Here is a 21,992-nt window from a genome sequence, read left to right on the forward strand (position 1 = left end):
GGCACCAGTTCTTAAGCAGTTGTTCCTAGAACGACCAGCTTGCCTAGTTCAGGAGACAGGAGGTTCCTACCTGCCAGAGTCCAAAAGGGTGGCAAAGGAACAACAGGGCAATTCAGTTTATTACCAGAGCTGAGTAAATTAAGGTTGGCCAGCTCCCCTTTCTATAAATCAGGATTGTGCCTACTTTACGACCCATTCTCTACAATGGCTGGAGAAAGGCGGCTGGATGCTCATCCCCCGGCCAGATGGCTAATCAGGATTCAAGCACGTGAGCAACTGGTATTCAAAAGCATTGCTTCTTCCAACTGCGGAGACAAAGGTTTAGCTCTCATGGCTAACAGTATACCCACAAATACCAAACTACTGCATTTTGGGGAGGCATTACGAAGAAAGTGACCTACCGTATTTTTCGCTCTATAAGACGCACACACACACACACACACCCAAGTAAGCGGAAATGTGTGTTTGTCTTACGGAGCGAATGCAGGCTGCGCAGCTATCTCAGAAGCCAGAATAGCAAGAGGGACCGCTGCACAGCTTCTGGGATTCAGAATATTTTTCTTCTTGTTTTCCTCCTCCAAAAACTAGGTGCGTCTTACGGTCTGGTGCTTCTTATAGAGCGAAAAATACGGTGAGTCTGCCCATTCTTCTGAAGAGAATGCCAGCAAGGCTGAACACAATGTAAAAACAACCACAAACGACAGACTGCCGTTCCCAAAGCAGCTTTGAGCCCTTCGGAAGGAAGACACTCTGGAAACCCATGTGCAGTTCAAGTGAATATACCGTTTATTGAGCAGCATTTTCAATGCAGAATAGTTGGGACTAATTATTTGCAGTCCTAACAAACAACAGCTGTATTGGATAGGAGTTAACTGTGCATCTATACAGAAGGGGTGGGCAGCAGAGGCTTGGGGGGGCTTGCCAAAACCGGTCGCTACATCGTCAGCTCCTGCACAAAAAGAAAAAGGAGAGAGAGAGATTGCAAATGTAAAAGTGGCAAAGCCTATTTCCTCCGTGTTGCCCCTTTGCAGGGTTGAGTTGGGACAGCTCCTCGTGTTCGTAGGATCCTCCTGGATTGAGCGCCACATATTTTAAACAGCTCTGTCGCACACAGTACTTTCCAGGTGGCTTGGCTAACGCACAAACATTTAACTGCCCCTCAACCAAGCATACCTCACGGGTGGCGCTGTGGGTTAAACCACAGAGCCTAGGACTTGCCGATCAGAAGGTCGGCGGTTTGAATCCCCGCGACGGGGTGAGCTCCCGTTGCTCAGTCCCTGCTCCTGCCCACCTAGCAGCTCAAAAGTACGTCAAAGTCCAAGTAGATAAATAGGTACCACTCTGGCGGGAAGGTAAACGGCGTTTCCGTGCGCTGCTCCGGTTCACCAGAAGCGGCTTAGTCCTGCTGGCCACATGACCCAGAAGCTGTACGCAGGCTCCCTCAGCCAATAAAGCGAGATGAGCGCCGCAACCCCAGAGTCGCGGGGATTTGAACCACCGACCTTCCGATCGGCAAGTCCTAGGCTCTGTGGTTTAACCCACAGCGCCACCCGCATCCCGGCATACAAGGTTATCCGCATCTAAATATCCATCCACATTCATTTCCCCCATTTAATCTGTTCTTGGCAGAACACAGAGACAGGTCTGGCCCAAGACATGTTGGCACGAATGCCTCCTACCCTGGGGAGAAGGGGTGAGTGAAGATCTACATCAGGAGCAAGGAGGAGATTGAGGTTGAATCCTGACGAGTACTGTTTTGGGGGGACGGGGCGGGTGGGTGTGGAGGACTCCCTGGTCCTGAATGGGGTAACTGTGCCCCCTGAAGGACCAGATGCGCAGCCTGGGAGTCATTTTGGACTCACAGCTGTCCATGGAGGCGCAGGTCAATTCTGTGTCCAGGGCAGCTTTTTACCAGCTCCATCTGGTATGCAGGATGAGACCCTCCCTGTCTGCAGACTGTCTTGCCAGAGTGGTGCATGCTCTGGTTATCTCCCGCTTGGACTACTGCAATGCGCTCTACGTGGGGCTACCTTTGAAGGTGACCCGGAAACTACAACTAATCCAGAATGCAGCAGCTAGACTGGTGACTGGGAGCGGCCGCCGAGACCATATAACACCGGTCCTGAAAGACCTACATTGGCTCCCAGTACATTTCCGAGCACAATTCAAAGTGTTGGTGATGACTTTTCAAGCCCTAAACAGCCTCGGCCCAGTAGACCTGAAGCAGCATCTCCACCTCCTTCGTTCTGCCCGGACACTGAGGTCCAGCTCCGAGGGCCTTCTGGCGGTTCCCTCGCTGCGAGAAGCAAAGCTACAGGGAACCAGGCAGAGGGCCTTCTTGGTGGTGGCGCCCTCCCATCAGATGTCAAGGAAATAAACAACTATCTGATTTTTAGAAGACATCTGAAAGCAGCCCTGTTTAGGAGGCCCAGCCAGATGGATGCGGTATAAGTAATAAATTATATTACCATAAACAGGCAGGGGGCAGGGGAAGGATCAAATCAACTTGGAGTTGGATTTAAAAGCCAAGGAGCCTGCTCTGACGCTGGGTTGGTGCACAGCCCGCGAGACCCCAAAGTGCAGCCCTTGCCATTTCCACCCTATGGGTGGGAGACGACAGCAGTGCCTCCTGTTCACTGCAGTGGCAGACTTTGGTCTCTCAAATTTCAGCAGCCTCTCATTGGGGAGTTTGCATGGCGCCACGCATGGTGCTTTGCAAGCCCTAGCAACCAGCTGATGGTGCTTTGCAAGCCCTAACAACCAGCTGATTTCCAGGTTATTGTGATACTACCTGATTGACAGGTGGGTGCCCCCGCAGGGGATGAAGGGAGGCGAGCATCTGGCCCTGCTGGCCAGATCCAGAGGCCCTTTCGCCCAGAGCTGAGGCCTTTCTCAGCTATAGATGCCCACCCTAGAGGTACCCTGACGGTCATCTAGTCCAACCCCGCGCAATGCAGGAAGTGCAACAAAAGAATCCCTCCCACTATTCCTGACCTAAGCACATGTTTTGAATCAAGGGGGTCCAAACCCCCAAAGGAGAAACAGCTAAGGCAGAGAGAACTGTCGCCATGCCCCATCCGGGGACCGAAAACCCAAGGAGTTCATTGTTCAGATTTCGCACACGCACCCCACTTCCCCGCACATACGAGACTCACCATGATGGCGTTCACAATGTCGTTGTTGTTGTGACGCAAGGCGCGCACCGCTTTGGGGTGAGACACGTTGGCTTGAGCCATGACCAGCTCGATATCCCTCGCCTCCAGACCCGTTTCGTCAACCTGCCGGGAGATACAAGGCGGAGGACTTAGAAGATCCCTTCCAGGTGCTAGCAGATCCGCTCCTGTGTTTATCTACCTCCCTAACAGAGGATCGAGTCAGCACACTGGTCCATCTTATTCAGTGCAGACTACACGGACTGGCAGCATCTCTCCAGGGTTTGGGATGGAGAGTATCTCCCCACATGAACCGGCCTGGGTGCCAAAATCTCACCTTCTCTCGGTCCCACCAGCATCAGAGGCAAGGCTAGGGGGGACCCGAGAGACAGAGTCTTTTTTGTGGTGGCTCCCATATTGCGGAATTCCCTCCCAGTTATCCTTCTGCCAACAGGTTAACACCTTCCTGTTCACGCAGGCCTTTGGTGCAGAGGATGCTGCTGTCAGGGCAAACTGGATTTTAAGGCGTTCTGGTGTATTTTAATTATTGTTCTTGGCTCGTTTGGTTTGTATCCCTTTGTCTTTTACAGTGGTACCTCAGGTTAAGTACTTAATTCGTTCCCGAGGTCCATACTTAACCTGAAACTGTTCTTAACCTGAAGCACCACTTTAGCTAATGGGGCCTCCTGCTGCCGCTGCCGCACGATTTCTGTTCTCATCCTGAAGCAAAGTTCTTAACCTGAAGCACTATTTCTGGGTTAGCGGAGTCTGTAACCTGAAGCGTATGTAACCTGAGGTACCACTGTATAGCACTAATTTTAAATGCTGGAAGCTGCCTTGATTCCCAGCTTGGGATAAAGGCAAGATATAAATACATTAAATAAATAATAATATGAGTAACAAATCATCATCATCTCCCAGCCGTCCCTGGAAATGATGTTAGGGGATGAACCTGGGGATTTCTGCATGCAAAGCCGATCGTCTCTCACTGAGCTATTGCATTTCTTAATGATGCTCGGGCTGCACAGAAAAAGCACTCTGGTTCCTGAAATTCATTCCAATTGTGCAGATAAAATAGAACTGACAGAATTCTACAGGGTGGGGTATTAGTGTGTGAAAACAGTCCAGATCCAGGGATCCACAGATGGTGATTTCGGGCACTATCCTGGCGCCCAGGCATCTCCACTCGGTCGCAAGTTGCTGAGAGCCCAGTGCAAAATGCACCTAGCTAATTTCGAACACTGCCTTTTCGCAGTGAGGTGAACAGAACTGTAGACAGGATCCCAAATGGGGCCGCACCGCAGTTTTGTGTATCGGTATTACAGCGGTACCTCGGGATGCGAATGGGATCCATTCCGGAGCCCCATTCGCATCGTGAAGAGAAGAGTAAGACGTGACTGCGCATGTGTGCGTGCGCGGGTCGCATTTCGCTGCTTCCGTGCATGCGCGTGACGTCATTTTGACTGCGCATGCACGAGCGGCGAGACCCGGAAGTAACGCAGTAATCCTGAAGAGTATTTATCCCGAGGTATGACTGTATATCGGCAGTATTGTTTCCTATTCCTTTCCTCGTGATCTCGACTAGCATGGAATCTGCCTTTTTCCAGCTCATCGAGCCCTATTTTATGATCTTGTTCCTGGCTTGCTGCACCCAGGGCCGTCTTAAGCGTATCCGGCGCCGTGGTGCAAAAATCCCTCTGCCGCCCCCCCCACCCCATTTCCCCGAGTTGTCAACCTTTTCCCAAGCCTCTGTGGGGATTGCTCTCCTCCCGTGGAAGTTTGGGAAGGAAGCTGCATGCCTGCCAGTCATATGGTTGACAGGGCACAGCTGGTGGGCCTGCAGGGAAAGGGGAGGCCAAGCCACGCAGCTCCCCCACTCGCTGGGGCACCCCTGAGAGGCCAGCGCCCTGGCACAACGCGCCAGTAAGCCCAATGGGAAAGATGGCTCTGGATACACCAGATCACCGTACCTCCTCTTCTTCCTCGCTCTCCTCCTTGATCGTGAGGGTGGGAGCCGCTTCGGTGATCAACGGCGAGTGGTCCATGGGGACCTTGAACTTCTCTGCCGCAGCTTTGTGTACCTGCTGAGAGAGGTCTTCGATCTGCGGAAGACAAGAGGGCATGGGAATAAATACGATGAGGGCACACACACCCCGAGTCCTTTCGCCACTCTGGATGTGCACAAGAGACTTGGCAAAAAGGCCTCACGCAGACTCTGGGTTTCCTGCCTAGCTCAAGACACCCGTTTGGTTACCCCGAGAGGCGAAACGATTCCCCGAACAACTCCGGCCCTAGCCATAGCTGTCAACATAAAGATTTGAAAGTAAGGGACCAGCAGCCTTGAAAATACAGTGGTGGCCCGCAAGACGAACGCCTCGCAAGACGGAAAACCCGCTAGACGAAAGGGTTTTCCGTTTTGGAGGCGCTTCGCAAAACAAATTTCCCTATGGGCTTGCTTTGCAAGACGAAAATGTCTTGCGAGTTCCCGCGGGTTTTTTTTCCTTCCCCCCCCTTTTCCTAAGCCGCTAAGCCGCTTATCACCTGATCCGCTAAGCTGATAAGCCACTAAAAGCCGCTAAGCCGCTAATAGCGCTAATCCGCTAAGCCGTCAATGGGCTTGCTTCGCAAGACGAAAAAACCGCTAGACGAAGAGACTCGCGGAACGGATTAATTTCATCTTGCGAGGCACCACTGTAAGGGATCAGCAGCCAAAATAAGGGATTTTCCGGGCACAGGTATGCTCAACTTCTGAGCCCCTGCGAGCCAAAGGCAGAAAGCCCAGCCAGCAGCCAAACGAAGCCTCAAGCGGTGGTTCCCACAGCGCAGCAACCCAGAAAAGGGGATGCAGCAAGGTAAACCACTGTCACCTCTCTGCTGGGAAGCGCTGAGCAAAGGCGGGTCCCCAGGCAACGCGGCCGATTTGATTGGCACAAGGCATGCAAGCTCCACCCCCCAGTCGTTCTTAGACTCCTTATTGGGTGAGCAACACAGCTTGAGCCTCCCTCCTCCCTGGCCGGCAGAGAGAGGAGCTGCTTCCTTTGAAACCCGGGAAATTTAAGGGACATCATCAATAAGGGACAGCAGCGGGACGAGGCGCTGGGATAAAGGACTTTCCCGCCAAATAAGGGACGGTTGACAGCTATGGCCCTAGCATGAGGCACAGTGAGACAGCTGCCTCGGGCGGATGAAGGTGAGTGTGTGGAAAGGTGTTGGAGGACAGAGTTCTCTCTCTCTCTCTCTCTCTCTCTCTCTCTCTCTCTGTGTGTGTGTGTGTGTGTGTGTGTGTGTGTCTTTCTGTCTGTCTTCCACCCTCCAGTGGCGTAACATGGGTTGCTAGTGCCCGTGGCAGGCAAACCGCCAACACAACCCCTTGAACAGCCTGGAGACTGAAGGGCGGCCCGGCCTGGGAGGTGTGAGAAAGGCGGACAGAGCCTCTGCTGGCGCTGGGGGCCAGAGCCCAGAGGCCCCCGGTGGTAGGCAGGCAGGGAAGGACAGTGAGCCAGGGACACGGCCCACAGGATGTCCTGGGCAACAGCAGCAGCCCCCCAATGGGGGATCCTCTAACCGTTATTCTGGCATTACAAGGGGTTGGACTAGATGACCCTTGGAGATCCCTACAATTATTCAAAGCAAATCCTTCTCCTATGCTATTGGACAGCAAGTGATCCAAGTGGGCTCCCCTAACTGGATTCAGAAGCCCTTGCCCGTCCCGGGCACTAGCAACCCACGTTACGCCACTGGAGGGTGGAAGACAGAGACAGACAGACAGACAGACAGACACACACACACACACACAGAGAGAGAGAGAGAGAGAGAGAGAGAGAGAGAGAGAGAGAGAGAGAGAGAGAACTCTGTCCTCCAACACCTTTCCACACCCTCAGCTTCAGCCGCCCGAGGCAAGTGGGCTCCCCTAACTGGATTCAGAAGCCCTTGCCTGCCCCGGGCACTAGCAACCCATGTTACGCCACTGGAGGGTGGAAGACACACACACACACACAGAGAGAGAGAGAGAGAGAGAGAGTTCAGAAGCCCTTGCCCGCCCCGGGCACTAGCAACCCACGTTACACCACTGGAGGGTGGAAGACAGAGACAGACAGACAGACAGACAGACAGACACACACACACACACACACACACACACACACACACAGAGAGAGAGAGTTCAGAAGCCCTTGCCCGCCCCGGGCACTAGCAACCCACGTTACGCCACTGGAGGGTGGAAGACAGACAGACAGACAGACAGACAGACAGACAGACAGACAGACACACACACACACACACACACACACACAGAGAGAGAGAGAGAACTCTGTCCTCCAACACCTTTCCACACCCTCAGCTTCAGCCGCCTGAGGCAGCTGCCTCACTGCGCCTCATGCTAGGGCCGGAGTTGTTCGCCCCTCACCTTGGCCTCTCCGAAGACAATGTAGATGTCCGAGGCAGGGCTTTTGAAGACGTCCGGCTTGGTGATCACAAACAAGATGTTCTTGGACTTGCGGATCGTGATCCTGGTGACGCCGTGGATTTGCCGCAGACCCAGCTTCGACATGGCCTGGAGGGAGACAAGGGGATGACAGCCTGTTGGAACCGCTGAGCAGAAAGGTTAGAACAGAGCCATGCTCAGAAGATTGAGAGACAGGACTCTGGCTGATAAGCAGAGTCCTAAGGAGGGATAAAGGTAAAGGTAAAGGTACCCCTGCCCGTACGGGCCAGTCTTGACAGACTCTGGGGTTGTGCGCCCATCTCACTCAAGAGGCCAGGGGCCAGCGCTGTCCGGAGACACTTCCGGGTCACGTGGCCAGCGTGACATCGCTGCTCTGACCAGAGCCAGAGCCGCACACGGAAACGCCGTTTACCTTCCCGCTGGTAAGCGGTCCCTATTTATCTACTTGCACCCGGAGGTGCTTTCGAACTGCTAGGTTGGCAGGCGCTGGGACCGAGCAGCGGGAGCGCACCCCGCCGCAGGGATTCGAACCGCCGACCTTTCGATCGGCAAGCCCTAGGCGCTGAGGCTTTAACCCACAGCGCCACCTGCGTCCCTAAGGAGGGATAATCTGGTTATTTATTATTATTATTATTATTAAATTGGAAATGGTGGGAATGACTTCAGTTGACGCAGGAAAGAAAGGAGGGATAATCTGGTTCAAAAGATCTTTCCTGCGTCAACTGAAGTCATTCCCACCATTTCCAATTTAATAATAATAATAAATAACAAATTTTATTTATACCCCGCCCTCCCCGGCCAGAACTGGGCTCAGGGTGGCTAACACAAATAAAATCACAGTAAAAACCATAATGGGGGGGGGGGGACCAATTTAAAACACAGATTAACATGCAATTTAACATGCAGCCTCATTTTAAAGTACAGTAGTACCTCGGGTTAAGTACTTAATTCGTTCCGGAGGTCCGTTCTTAACCTGAAACTGTTCTTAACCTGAAGCACCACTTTAGCTAATGGGGCCTCCTGCTGCCGTCGCGCTGCCAGAGCCCAATTTCTGTTCTCATCCTGAAGCAAAGATCTTAACCTGAAGCAATATTTCTGGGTTAGTGGAGTGTGTAACCTGAAGCGTATGTAACCCGAGGTACCACTGTAGCTGATCAATCATAAGGGGATAAATCATTAGAGAGAAGAGTGCCATTCCTTAGCCAAAAATGACAGAACCCCCAGCACAAGAGGAATGGGATCAACGCAGGAGAGCCCCAAAGTTTAAAGATCTGAGAAGCTGCGGAACTGGCACCGTTACAGATGCTCATAAAACTCTTTCGGCGTTTGTAAGAACTTGATCTTTTCATGTGGTCCCTAACCCTAACTCCTTGCCTATTGATGTCACTGCACTCTTTCTGGCACCTAAATTTATTTATTTTTAGTTTTACTCGTTCTTAGTTAGCCCAGCCTTTGCCGAACTGATGCCATCCAGATGTTTTGTACTACAATACCCATCAGCAGGTGGCGCTGTGGGTTAAAGCCTCAGCGCCTAGGGCTTGCCGATCGAAAGGTCGGCGGTTCGAATCCCTGCGGCGGGGTGCGCTCCTGCTGCTCGGTCCCAGCGCCTGCCAACCTAGCAGTTCGAAAGCACCTCCAGGTGCAAGTAGATAAATAGGGACCGCTTACCAGCGGGAAGGTAAACGGCGTTTCCGTGTGCGGCTCTGGCTCGCCAGAGCAGCGATGTCACGCTGGCCACGTGACCCGGAAGTGTCTCCGGACAGCGCTGGCCCCTGGCCTCTTAAGTGAGATGGGCGCACAACCCCAGAGTCTGTCAAGACTGGCCCGTACGGGCAGGGGTACCTTTACCTTTACCTTTACCCATCAGCCCCAGCCCAGTTACCCAACGAGCTGCAGGCCTTGTCGCCCATTTTCCTGCCTAGCCATTTCCACGCAGAGAATTTTTTTATATGAGATCTATTAAAACACACGGATCGTAACAACAGAAGCATCGCAGCTCCAGCCCTTTCCTTAAACAGTTCCCCAAAGCCTGCGGGAACAAAGGAGGTCGTCTTCACCTGTCTAGTCTGGCTTCTCCAGGAAGGGAGTTCCAGAGTCTGGGGGCAGCCACCACCAAGAAGGCCCTGTCCTGGGTCCCGTCCGCTCCCAAGTGCCTTTGAGGGTGGTGGGACTGAGAGAAGGGCCTCTCCTGAAGATCTCACAGCCCGGGCAGCTTCATATGATAATAATAATAATATAATAATAATTTATTATTTATACCCCACCCATCTGGCTGGGTTTTCCCAGCCACTCTCAGCGGCTTCCAACAGAATATTAAAATACAGTGGTCTGTTAAACATTAAAAGCTTCCCTAAACAGGGCTGCCTTCAGATGTCTTCTGGTGGGAGGGCGTTCCACAGGGCAGGCGCCACCACCGAGAAGGCTCTCTGCCCGGTTCCCTGTAACTGTATGAGGGAATATGGTCTTTCCAATAGCTTGGATTTAAGCCGGGATGGGTTTTACAGGTAATAACCAACATTTTGAATTGTGCCTGGAAACAGACCGCTAGCCTGTGGAGCTGTTCCAGCAAGGACAGAGGCACTGGGTTGCCCCCAAGATTGAAGGGGGATGAAGGGCAATGACAGGCCTAGACAGCATCTTGAGAAGTAGAGACATCACCTTGCCAACAAAGGTCCGTATAGTTAAAGCTCTGGTTTTCCCAGTAGTGATGTATGGAAGTGAGAGCTGGACCATAAAGAAGGCTGATCGCCGAAGAATTGATGCTTTTGAATTATGGTGCTGGAGGAGACTCTTGAGAGTCCCATGGACTGCAAGAAGATCAAACCTCTCCATTCTGAAGGAAATCAGCCCTGAGTGCTCACTGGAAGGACAAATCCTGAAGCTGAGGCTCCAATACTTTGGCCACCTCATGAGAAGAGAAGACTCCCTGGAAAAGACCCTGATGTTGGGAAAGATGGAGGGCACAAGGAGAAGGGGGCGACAGAGGACGAGATGGTTGGATAGTGTTTTTGAGGTTACCAGCATGAGTCTGACCAAGCTGCGGGGGGCAGTGGAGGACAGGAGTGCCTGGCGTTCTCTGGTCCATGGGGTCACGAAGAGTCGGACACGACTAAACGACTAAACAACAACAACAACAACAGTCCCCAAACCACATTGAGGGGGTCGAAGACACCTTGGCCCCTTGGAGTTGGCATGCCTGAGCAAGGGAGTCATCTGCTTCCTATGTCCAGCCCCACTCAGAAATCTTTGGTCCAGTTGTTGTTGTTATTATTTATTTAATTAATCTTTTTTTCAATACAAACAACAACCACAAAAAGCACATACAACAAAAACCATAATAACACTAATAACACAATTTGACAATTCAGATTTGAGTACTGATATAGCTATGACTACACCTTTTTAACAATATTTCCCCACCTCTTCTCCCCCCCACTTTATTTAGTCATTCTTAATTTGCGTCGACGTGCAGTTTTTTCATATGCGGCTAGTCTGTCCATATTATCATCTATGTGCTCAATGGGATCTTTTTGCGGCTCTTCCAATTCATTAAAACAAGTTTTTTTTTGCTTCTAATATGGCATGGTACATCCATTTATTTTTTTGACCCCTTGTAATCTCCCACGTTTCCGGAATATAATTTAGAATTAAATTCAATTCCCCCTAAATAACAATTTCTTTTTATTACTCTTGCGATAAATATCCTCACCTCGCACCAAAATGATCTTAGCATCGGGCAGTTAATCATCATATGTACTAAATTCACATTTTTACTCCCACATCTCCAGCGGTTGCCTGCCCTTGTTATTTTCTTCTGGTATAGTTTTGCTGGAGTCCAGTGGACTCTGAATGTTATTTTCTGTTGAATAAGTCTTAGTCTTAGATCCATAGAGGCTATTTCTGTTGATTTTATACTTGACTCCCATATATCATTTGTTATCTGTACCCCTAACTCTTCACTCCATTTTTGTCTATCATATTCTAAATCATATTTATTCCTGTTGAGTAGGGTTTTATATAGTGCAAGTGTAGAGTTTTTTTGTTTTTATTTATTAATTATTATTATTATTATTATTATTATTAATTCAACTTATACACTGCCCTATACCTGGAGGTCTCAGGGCGATTCACAACAAGACCACAACATATAAAATCAAACCAAACTCAATAATCCCACCCCCAAAAAAACCACATTCTAAAAGGGTGTTGGATGTATAAGATCAGCCAAAGGCCTGGTTAAAAAGGAACGTTTTTGCCTGGCACCGAAAGGTGTATAATGAAGGCACTAGGAGAACTTCCCTGGGGAGAGCATTCCACAGACGGAGCCACTGCAGAGAAGGCCCCGCTCTCATGTTGCCAGCCTCCAAACTTCTCACGGAGGAGGCACATGAAGAAGGGCCACAGAAGATGATCTCAGGGTCCGGGTAGGTTCATATGGTTCATATGGGAAGAGGCAGTCCTTGAGGTAGAATCATAGAATCATAGAGTTGGAAGAGACTACAAGGGCCATCGAGTCCAACCCCCTGCCAAGCAGGAAACACCATCAGAGCACTCCTGACATATGGTTCTCAAGCCTCTGCTTAAAGACCCCCAAAGAAGGAGACTCCACCACACTCCTTGGCAGCAAATTCCACTGTCGAACAGCTCTTACTGTCAGGAAGTTCTTCCTAATGTTTAGGTGGAATCTTCTTTCTTGTAGTTTGGAACCACTGCTCCGTGTCCACTTCTCTGGAGCAGCAGAAAACAACCTTTCTCCCTCCTCTATGTGACATCCTTTTATATATTTGAACATGGCTATCATATCACCCCTTAACCTCCTCTTCTCCAGGCTAAACATGCCCAGCTCCCTTAGCCGTTCCTCATAAGGCATCGTTTCCAGGCCTTTGACCATTTTGGTTGCCCTCCTCTGGACACGTTCCAGTTTGTCAGTGTCCTTCTTGAACTGTGGTGCCTAGAACAGGACACAGTACTCCAGGTGAGGTCTGACCAGAGCAGAATACAGTGGCACTATTACTTCCCTTGATCTAGGTGCTATACTCCTATTGATGCAGCCCAGAATTGCATTGGCTTTTTTAGCTGCCGCGTCACACTGTTGGCTCATGTCAAGTTTGTGGTCAACCAAGACTCCTAGATCCTTTTCACATGTACTGCTCTCAAGCCAGGTGTCACCCATCTTGTATTTGTGCCTCTCATTTCTTTTGCCCAAGTGCAATACTTTACATTTCTCCCTGTTAAAATTCATCTTGTTTGTTTTGGCCCAGTTCTCTAATCTGTCAAGGTCGTTTTGAAGTGTGATCCTGTCCTCTGGGGTGTTAGCCACCCCTCCCAGTTTGGTGTCATCTGCAAATTTGATCAGGATGCCCTTGAGTCCATCATCCAAGTCGTTAATAAAGATGTTGAATAAGACCGGGCCCAAGACAGAACCCTGTGGCACCCCACTAGTCACTCTTCTCCAGGATGAAGAGGAACCATTGAGGTATTGTGGTCTGAAAGTTCCTGAGCACTGTTCAAAGGCAATCCCATGCACAGCCCATTATAGTGAGTCCTTGGGATGCAAACAGGACCACCTGAATCCTGCAGGAAAGTTTTCTCTCTGTCTCAAGCAAGCGCTGATTAGCTGAGGCAAGGCACCTCCTGTGTTTGGAACCGGAGCCTGCTGAGATTCCTCTTAACGAGCGGCCGTGAATCCCTATTAATTCCTTCCAAAGCCTCTAAGCAAACAGATTTCTTAATTTTATTTTTAAAGGGAATTTGACTCAGTCAGCGCTGCTCTGGACTCCCGACAACACTGGGTGGGCAAGAGAGGAAGCAGACATCTAATCTCTCAGGCTAGAGGCAAACTTCCAGGAAAATCTTGACCTCACAACAATCCCCATGTGCGTGACCCCCTTTCTGAAGCGGGGCATACAGTGGCCAAGCCCCATGGCCTCCCTATGCCCTTCCTTGCCATCTTTGGATAGAAAGGGGCTGTCAGAGCAAGGATAATCCCCCGAGCCAGTGACGAACATAGACAGCCTTATCCAAGGCCTAATCCATCCCCCGTGGTCTCAGGGCCCTCTTATTCCCCCCCACCCCAGAATATTCATCTGGGTCGCAACCACGTTGAACAACACTGATCAGCAACTGGCAGTGCCTTGGTCAAATCCCTGAAGGACCAGGGGTGCAGCCTGGAAGATGGCGGCTAATGAATTGAGGTTGAATCCTGACAAGACAGAAGTACTGTTTTGGGGGGACAGGAGGCGGATGGGTGTGGAGGACTCCCTGGTCCTGAATGGGGCAACTGTGCCCCTGAAGGACCAGGTGCGCAGCCTGGGAGTCATTTTGGACTCACAGCTGTCCATGGAGGCGCAGGTCAATTCTGTGTCCAGGGCAGCTGTCTCCCAGCTCCATCTAGTAGGCAGGATGAGACCCTATCTGCCTGCGAACGGTCTCGCCAGAGTGGTGCATGCTCTGGTTATCTCCCGCTTGGACTACTGCAATGCGCTCTACGTGGGGCTACCTTTGAAGGCGACCCGGAAACTACAACTAATCCAGAATGCGGCAGCTAGACTGGGGACTGGGAGCGGCCGCCGAGACCATATAACACCGGTCTTGAAAGACCTACACTGGCTCCCAGTACGTTTCCGAGCACAATTCAAAGTGTTGATGCTGACCTTTAAAGTCCTAAATGGCCTCGGCCCAGTATACCTGAAGGAGTGTCTCCACTCACATCGTTCTGCGCTGAGGGTCTTCTGGCGGTTACCTCACTGCGAGAAGCAAAGCTACAGGGAACCAGGCAGAGGGCCTTCTTGGTGGTGGCGCCCACCCTGTGGAACGCCCTCCCTTCAGATGTGAAGGAAATAAATAGCTACCTGACTCTTAGAAGACATCTGAAGGCAGCCCTGTTTAGGAGGCCCAGCCAGATGGATGGGGTATAAGTAATAAATTATATTACCAGAAACAGGCAGGGGGCAGAGGAAGAATCAAATCAACTTGAAGTAGGAACCAAAGGCCATGGGGCCTGCTCTGACGCTGGGTTGGTGCAGAGCCCGCGAGACCCCAAAGTGCAGCCCTTGCCATTTCCACCCTATCAAATGTCAAGGAAATAAACAACTACCTGACTTTTAGAAGACACCTGAAGGCAGCCCTATTTAGGGAAGTTTTTAATGTTTGATGTTTTGTCGATTTATTATTATTATTAATAATATTCTGTTGGGAGCTGCTGCCGTGCCACCGGAGCACAATTTCTGTTCTCATCCTGAAGCAAAGTTCTTAACCCGAGCTACTGTTTCTGGGTTAGCGGAGTCTGTAACCTGAAGCATATGTAATCTGAAGCGTATGTAACCCGAGGTACCACTGTAACCGTGACGTTAGGTCCAGTCATGGACGACTCTAGGGTTGTGCGCTCATCTCGCTCTATAGGCCGAGGGAGCCACCGTTTGTCTGCAGACAGCTTCCGGGTCATGTGGCCAGCATGACTAAGCCGCTTCTGGCAAACCAGAGCAGCGCACAGAAACGCCATTTACCTTCCCGCTGGAGTGGTACCTATTTATCTGCTTGCACTTTGACATGCTTTCGAACTGCTAGGTGGGCAGGAGCAGGGACCAAGCAATGGGAGCTCACCCCATTGCGGGGATTCAAACCGCCGACCTTCTGATCGGCAAGCCCTAGGCTCTGTGGTTTAACCCACAGCGCCACCCGCGTCCCATCCACTGTACTGTAGACACCAGTTATCTCTCACATGCCTCAGCAGACCATTCAAAGAATTACAAAGTTGAGAAAAAATTCTGCTTGTCCGCTCTACCCGCTCTAGCCCAGACCAAACTTGCCCAATTCTTTACTGACCTTTCGTGCTTTTTTCTCGCTTCTGCTCTGTTTCGCTCTGCTAATGGATTCTTCGCCGGTTCCCAAGGAGTGTGTTAGTTGTGCCTGGAAGATGCAAGTGGGATGGTTAAAACATCCAAACAGATTCTTTAGTTGTGGCTCCTACACTGCAGGGAGCTGGACTAAATGATGCTTTGGGTCCCTTCAAACTCTACAATTCTAAACATGGTTTACATAGCAGTAAACCTGGTTTCAGTTCTAAACGTGGTTTACATAGCAGTAAACCTGGTTTCAGTTCTAAACATGGTTTACATAGCAGCAAACCTGGTTTCAGTTCTAAACATGGTTTACATCGGCTGGCTTTAAGTCAACACATTGCAGTGTACTTTGCCAATTAAGTTCCATTAGTTTTCCAAATTTTAAACAAATTAATTCAAATTGAACACTCATTTAAAAGCTGACTTTCCACCCTCCCTTTCAATACATTTCTTTTCCCTCCCTTCTTTCCTGCATACAGTAAAATACTTTTTCCTAATTTCCCCATCCACTTCCGATTTCCTCCGACTGTGCAAGTTCAATCCTTGCTTAGACATTTACCCATTTTCCTAATTAATCAAATGGTGTTAATCTTCCATTATCATTAATCACCATTTTAAATCGTATTTCCTCCAATACAACTTAATCAGCCTGTCCTTACGAGTTCGCATCGTTATAATTCACCAGCGCTCTGGTTTTACAAGCCTCAGAAACATCCAGAAAAAAACCTCCCGATTTCCCACGTTAGGCAATTCCCTTTTCACAAAACAGATCTGCCGCTAGTTGCTTTCTCATTGCAGCGTAGTTTGCACATGCTCAGAGGAGCCTCGCTGCTGCACAGTCCCCAGGCTGAGACCAGGTTCAAGAACCATCCTTTAGCCCAGAGGTGGCCAGAAGGTACTGTATTTTTCGCTCTATAGGACGCACTTTTTCCCCTCCAAAAATTAAGGGGAAATGTGTTTGCGTCCTATGGAGCGAATGCAGGCTCCTTGGCTTCAGCGATAGCAACGCGAAGCCTCCGAAGCGCAGAGGGAGCGCTCCCTCTGTGCTCCAGAGGCTTCGTGTTGCTTTCGCTGAAGCCTGGAGAGCGAGAGGTGTCGGTGCGCACCGACCCCTCTCGCTCTCCAGGCTTTAGGGATAGCCGCCTGAAGCCTTCGGAGTGCAGCGTGAGTTACCTCTGCGTTCTGGAGGCTTCAGGTTCCTTTCTCTGAAGCCAGGAGAGCCTTGCTCTCCCGGCTTCAGCAAAAGGAACCCAAAGCCTGAGGAGCGCAGTGGGAACTTGCGCTGCACTCGGAAGGCTTCAGGGATAGCCGCGCGCAGCCCCTCTGGCAGGGACCCACGCTCGCTGTCTTGGCTTGTGTCATAGCCGTGCGCAACCCCTCCGGCAGGGAGAGGTTGCACACAGCCTGTACGCTGCTCTTTGGGGCTGGGGGCGCCAAACAAACTAGGTGTGCCCTGTGGTGGGTGGAAAGATCTGCTGCTGAGATCTCTAGGTGATCTGATGAAAGCTCAGCCCACTCATTGAAGGGGGAAGGATTAAGACAGGGGTTGGCAACCTAAGGCCCTGGGGCCGGATCTGGCCCAATCGCCTTCTAAATCCGGCCCGCGAACGCTCCAGCAATCAGCGTGTTTTGACATGAGTAGAATGTGTGCTTTTATTTAAAATGCATCTCTGGGTTATTTGTGAGGCCTGCTGGTGTTTTTATACATGAGTAGAATGTGTGCTTTTATTTCAAATGCATCTCTGGGTTATTTGTGGATCCTGCCCGGTGTTTTCACATGAGCAGAATGTGTGCTTTTATTTCAAATGCATCTCTGGGTTATTTGTGGATCCTGCCTGGTGTTTTCACATGAGTAGAACGTGTGCTTTTATTTCAAATGCATCTCTGGGTTATTTGTGGGGCATAGGAATTCATTCATTTATTTATTTTTCAAAATATAGTCCGGCCCACCACATGGTCTGAGAGACGGTGGGACCGGCCCACAGCTGAAAAAGTTTGCTGACCCCTGGATTAAGATATCTGCCCCCCACAACTCCCTGAAGCCAGAAGTTTTTCAGGAGCAATCTCTGCTTCATACAAATCTAGCCGTCTTCGCCTAAAACAAATCACCTGTGTCTGAGCTGTCCTTGGTTCTGAAACCTCTGCTTCTTCCAACTCAGGTAAAGACCCTTCGTTGCTTTCTGAGTCATTCGAAGACCCTGGAAGAGAGGGGAAGCAGGGAGTGAAAGGGGCTTCTCCATGTCCCAGATAAGAGACCATTTATAAAACTGTTTCCTTTGCACCAAGATGTTTGCCTCTGTGAGCCTGGAGACATCTATAGTAGTAATAATAATAATAATAATAATAATAATAATAATAATAATACAGTGGTACCTCAGGTTACATATGCTTCAGGTTACATATGCTTCAGGTTACAGATTCCACTAACCCAGAAATATTGCTTCAGGTTAAGAACTTTGCTTCAGGTTGAGAACAGAAATTGTGCTCCGGCGGCGCAGCAGCAACAGGAGGCCCCATTAGCTAAAGTGGTGCTTCAGGTTAAGAACAGTTTCAGGTTAAGAACAGACCTCCAGAACGAATTAAGTACTTAACCCGAGGTACCACTGTAATAAATTATTATTACAGCCATACCTCTTGTTACATTCGGTTCAGGTTACATTCTTTCAGGGTACGTCCCATGGTGGCCCGGAAGTAACGGAACGGGTTAATTCCGGGTTTTGCCGCTCACGCTTGCCCAGACGCTCAAAATGACATCATGCGCATGCGCAGAAGCGGGCTGCGTTCTGCTCATGTTGCGAATGGGGCTCTGGAACGGATCCCGTTCGCAACCAGAGGTACCACTGTAGTATTATTAATTATTATTATTATTATTATTAATACCTCCACCCATCTGGCTGGGTTTCCCCAGCCACTCTGGGTGGCTCCCAACAGAATATTATTATTATTATTTTTAAAAAAGCAATAAGCCTTTTCACTTTTTAAAACGTTTGAAATTATTGTTGGCAACGTTCCCTATCGATCCCGTGCATGTGGTGTTAGAAACTCAGGTATATAAGCTAATTGCCAAATGGCACCTCGAACCTAGGTTGCAGTCTCCATAACAGAATGTCTAAGCACCATGAAATGGGGTTGCAAAAAAAAAAAAAAAAAAAAAAAAAAAGCTGTGAACCACATACCCCTTGGAGAAAAAGGAGGGAGATAAATGCGTTATTATTATTTTATTTTCATTTGTGTACTGCTTTAAATTTTAAAGAAAAAAAAATCTCTAAGTGGTTTACAACGCATGAAAATATCAAACAAAACAAGCCGGAATAAAATTAATTCAAGCTTCAAGGAAAATATTACAGGGTTAGCGTATTTGAGGAAGCCAAATATTACCTTCTCTAAGGGACATTTGGCTTCCCCATTTTTGATTTACCTGCTCAATTTATAGAGCTGCCCCATAGCAAAAATATAGGAAGCCAGTGGGGTGTAGTGGTTAGTGTGTCGGACTAGGACCTGGGGGAGCAGGGTTCAAATCTCCACTCGGTCCTGGGCGACCTTGGAGTCAATTGCAGGCTCTTCACTTACTTATCATTGGGATTAACTGAGGAGGAAAGGGGGAAAGCCCCATTTTTGCAGAGATCAGCTCACAGTTGTGCAGCTTCTTTTGCAAAGGGGAAAAAACCCCTTTTTTGAGGATCAGCTCAAAGTTGTTGAGCTTACTTTGCAAAGGGAAAAAATCCTGTTTTTATGGGGTTCAACTCACACTTCTGCAGCTTCTTTAGGAAAGGAAAGGGAGCCGTTTCTACCGTTTCCAGACAGATAATCTAATCAGCCAGTCCCATTTCACTGGGGAAACAAACGGCCTCCGTCTGCAGAACATTCAACAATGGAGGCCTGGGCAAGGGAGGCAGTGACTGACCACACTTTTGCTCCATAAGACGCACAGACATTTCCCCTTACTTTTTAGGAGGAAAAAAGTGCGTGTTATGGAGCGAAAAATACGGTAAAGGAGCTCTTCTCATAGAATCATAGAATCATAGAGTTGGAAGAGACCCAAGGGCCATCGAGTCCAACCCCCTGCCAAGCAGGAAACACCATCAGAGCACTCCTGACATATGGTTGTCAAGCCTCTGCTTAAAGACCTCCAAAGAAGGAGACTCCACCACACTCCTTGGCAGCAAATTCCACTGTCAAACAGCTCTTACTGTCAGGAAGTTCTTCCTAATGTTTAGGTGGAATCTTCTTTCTTGTAGTTTGGAGCCATTGCTCCGTGTCCGCTTCTCTGGAGCAGCAGAAAACAACCTTTCTCCCTCCTCTATGTGACATCCTTTTATATATTTGAACATGGCTATCATATCACCCCTTAACCTCCTCTTCTCCAGGCTAAACATGCCCAGCTCCCTTAGCCGTTCCTCATAAGGCATCGTTTCCAGGCCTTTGACCATTTGGGTTGCCCTCCTCTGGACACATTCCAGTTTGTCCGCGTCCTGCTGACCTGCTTAAGAAAGCTGGAGGGGCCAGCCGGGTGGAGATGCCATTCGCCAACCTGGCATCCAGACATCTCCACGCCAGTAGCAAAACGCGCCTGGCACCTGGCTAATTTCTAACACTGCCTGTGTGGCATTTGCAGTTTTCACCTGGAGACCAGTGAGAGCCAATCTGCTCTCCATTCAGAAGCAGCATTGCTGGGCAAGGGGCTGAGGGAAGACACCTGGCGAAGGCAGCAGTACCAGAGGCTCAATAGCAGGTGAGGTGAATCCGCGACCAGAAAGAAGAGGAGTTCCAAGAGGACTGGAGGAAATTTCAGGACTATTTGAATAAATCTTGTAACATAAAAAAATTTGAAATTACTTGAAAGAAAACAATTAGGCCTAGGATTAAATTAAGTTATAATTGAAGTAATGGACTATATGGAAATGGCGGAAATGACTGGCAGAATCCGAGACCAGGGAGAAGAGTTGGTGGAAGAAGATTGGAGGAAATTTAAAATCTATTTACAGAAACATTGTAAAATTTTTGAATGTTGATGACATTGAAATGAAATGAAGGGGTTCTAGCAACAAGGTAAAAGACTATGTAAGAATGGACTGATGGTAGTTGAAAGCTTGAAGTTAATGAATTTGCTGAATTAAATTTTAAGTGGAATACAACAAAGGGAGGCGTGAGGAAGTCAGGAAAATAAGTTAACTAAAGAGGAGAAGATAAAAAAGAGGGACTTTTGTTTTTCTGTTTTTTCTGTTTTTCTGTTAATTGTCTGTATTTTTTGTATATTGTATTTTTGTGTTTTTGTATTTTTTCTTGTCTTTTATTTACTGTTTGTTTTATAACTTTTTATTGTTAAAATTCAGTAAAATATCATTAAAAAAATATAAATTAAGTTATAATTGAATAAATGGGATTTAGAATGTTAAGAAAAGTGAATAAGATAGACTATAATGGGAAATTGTTTTAGTTTAAGAATGATATTGGAAAGCTGTTACTTTTAACTATCAAGGAAACTCAGAAGGGAGTCAACCAAGATGCTTAAAAGGTTGGATTTGTGAAGAATTGTCTTGTTATTGTTTATCTGTTTATTGTTCCTTCCCCTTTTTTTTCTTTCTTTGTTTTTGTGTATCACTCTGCTTTGTGGTTTTTGTTATCATTGTGGAAAACCTAATAAAAACTTATATAAAAAAAATAGCAGGTGGGGTGATACCCCCCGCTGGGGCAGAGCCACAGGGTCCGTGCCAGGGAGTTTGCCACCACCTCCGCCCACAGGCTGGTGCAACCAGGCACCTCGGGACCAAACCATGGAAAGCCAACGGGGGTTTCTCACCTTTGTGGTTGGCCTCGTGCGTCCTTTTCCCCGCCAAGGCCTTCTTCTCCTCCAGGAGCATCATGCCAGTCGCTTCCCTCAGGCTCTCGATCTCCGGGCAGCAGTACAGCAGCTCCCGATCGCTGGAGGAGCTCGACTCCAGCGGCGCCGGCCCCCGATCCCCACGCTTCTCCCCTGCAGAGACGGAGTCCTTTTCTCGGGCATCCTTGTTGCCAGGCAACCGGTTCCGGCCCCTGGAATCTTTGCTGATGGGAAGCTGGTCCTCTCGGTAGGGCTTGGCAGGCCTGGCGCTTGCCACGGCTGCAGAGAGAAGTAGGTTAGGGCAGGGGTTTTTTTGGGGGGGGGGTGTCCTTTCCCTTGCAGTTGGAAGCAAGGAACTCCAAACAGCTTCACCCAGCCTGGCACCAAAACCTGAAGAAATGAACCTATGTTGCCAATTCTCGTACTAAATGTAAAGGGACCACTGACTATTAGGTCCAGTCGTGGCCGACTCTGGGGTTGCGGCGCTCATCTCGCTTTATTGGCCGAGGGATCCGGCGTACAGCTTCCGGGTCATGTGGCCAGCAGGACTAAGCCGCTTCTGGCGAACCAGAAGATTGGCAAATCCTAATGGTAGAATATCTGCAGCTAGCGAAAGCCACAGGAAGAGTAAGAGGCCAACCAAAACAAAGAGTCTATAAAGATCTTTAAAGACTATTTAGAAAACTACGGAATAAAAGGAAACATCTTGGCAGAATTAGATCCCTGTATTGTAT

At 49.1% G+C, this 21,992-nt stretch overlaps 1 protein-coding gene across 2 annotated transcripts in view; it reads right to left on the reverse strand.

The window, feature by feature from the left end:
• Positions 1–763: 763 nt before the first annotated feature.
• The window catches only part of LOC307227157 (uncharacterized protein), a 66,682-nt gene continuing 45,453 nt past the window's right edge, over positions 764–21,992 (reverse strand). For both annotated transcript variants that reach the window (XM_079996331.1, XM_079996332.1), the window contains exons 3-9: positions 21,238–21,537; positions 17,547–17,635; positions 15,421–15,504; positions 7,558–7,704; positions 5,123–5,254; positions 3,156–3,278; positions 764–949 (exon numbers count right to left, since the gene is read on the reverse strand). In XM_079996331.1, the coding sequence (XP_079852457.1) occupies positions 935–949; positions 3,156–3,278; positions 5,123–5,254; positions 7,558–7,704; positions 15,421–15,504; positions 17,547–17,635; positions 21,238–21,537 (890 nt within the window). In that variant the 3' untranslated portion in view covers positions 764–934. The remainder of the gene's footprint in view (positions 950–3,155; positions 3,279–5,122; positions 5,255–7,557; positions 7,705–15,420; positions 15,505–17,546; positions 17,636–21,237; positions 21,538–21,992) is intronic.

This window comes from Podarcis cretensis (assembly GCF_951804945.1).
Source record: "Podarcis cretensis genome assembly, chromosome: 12".
Lineage (NCBI taxonomy): Eukaryota > Metazoa > Chordata > Lepidosauria > Squamata > Lacertidae > Podarcis > Podarcis cretensis.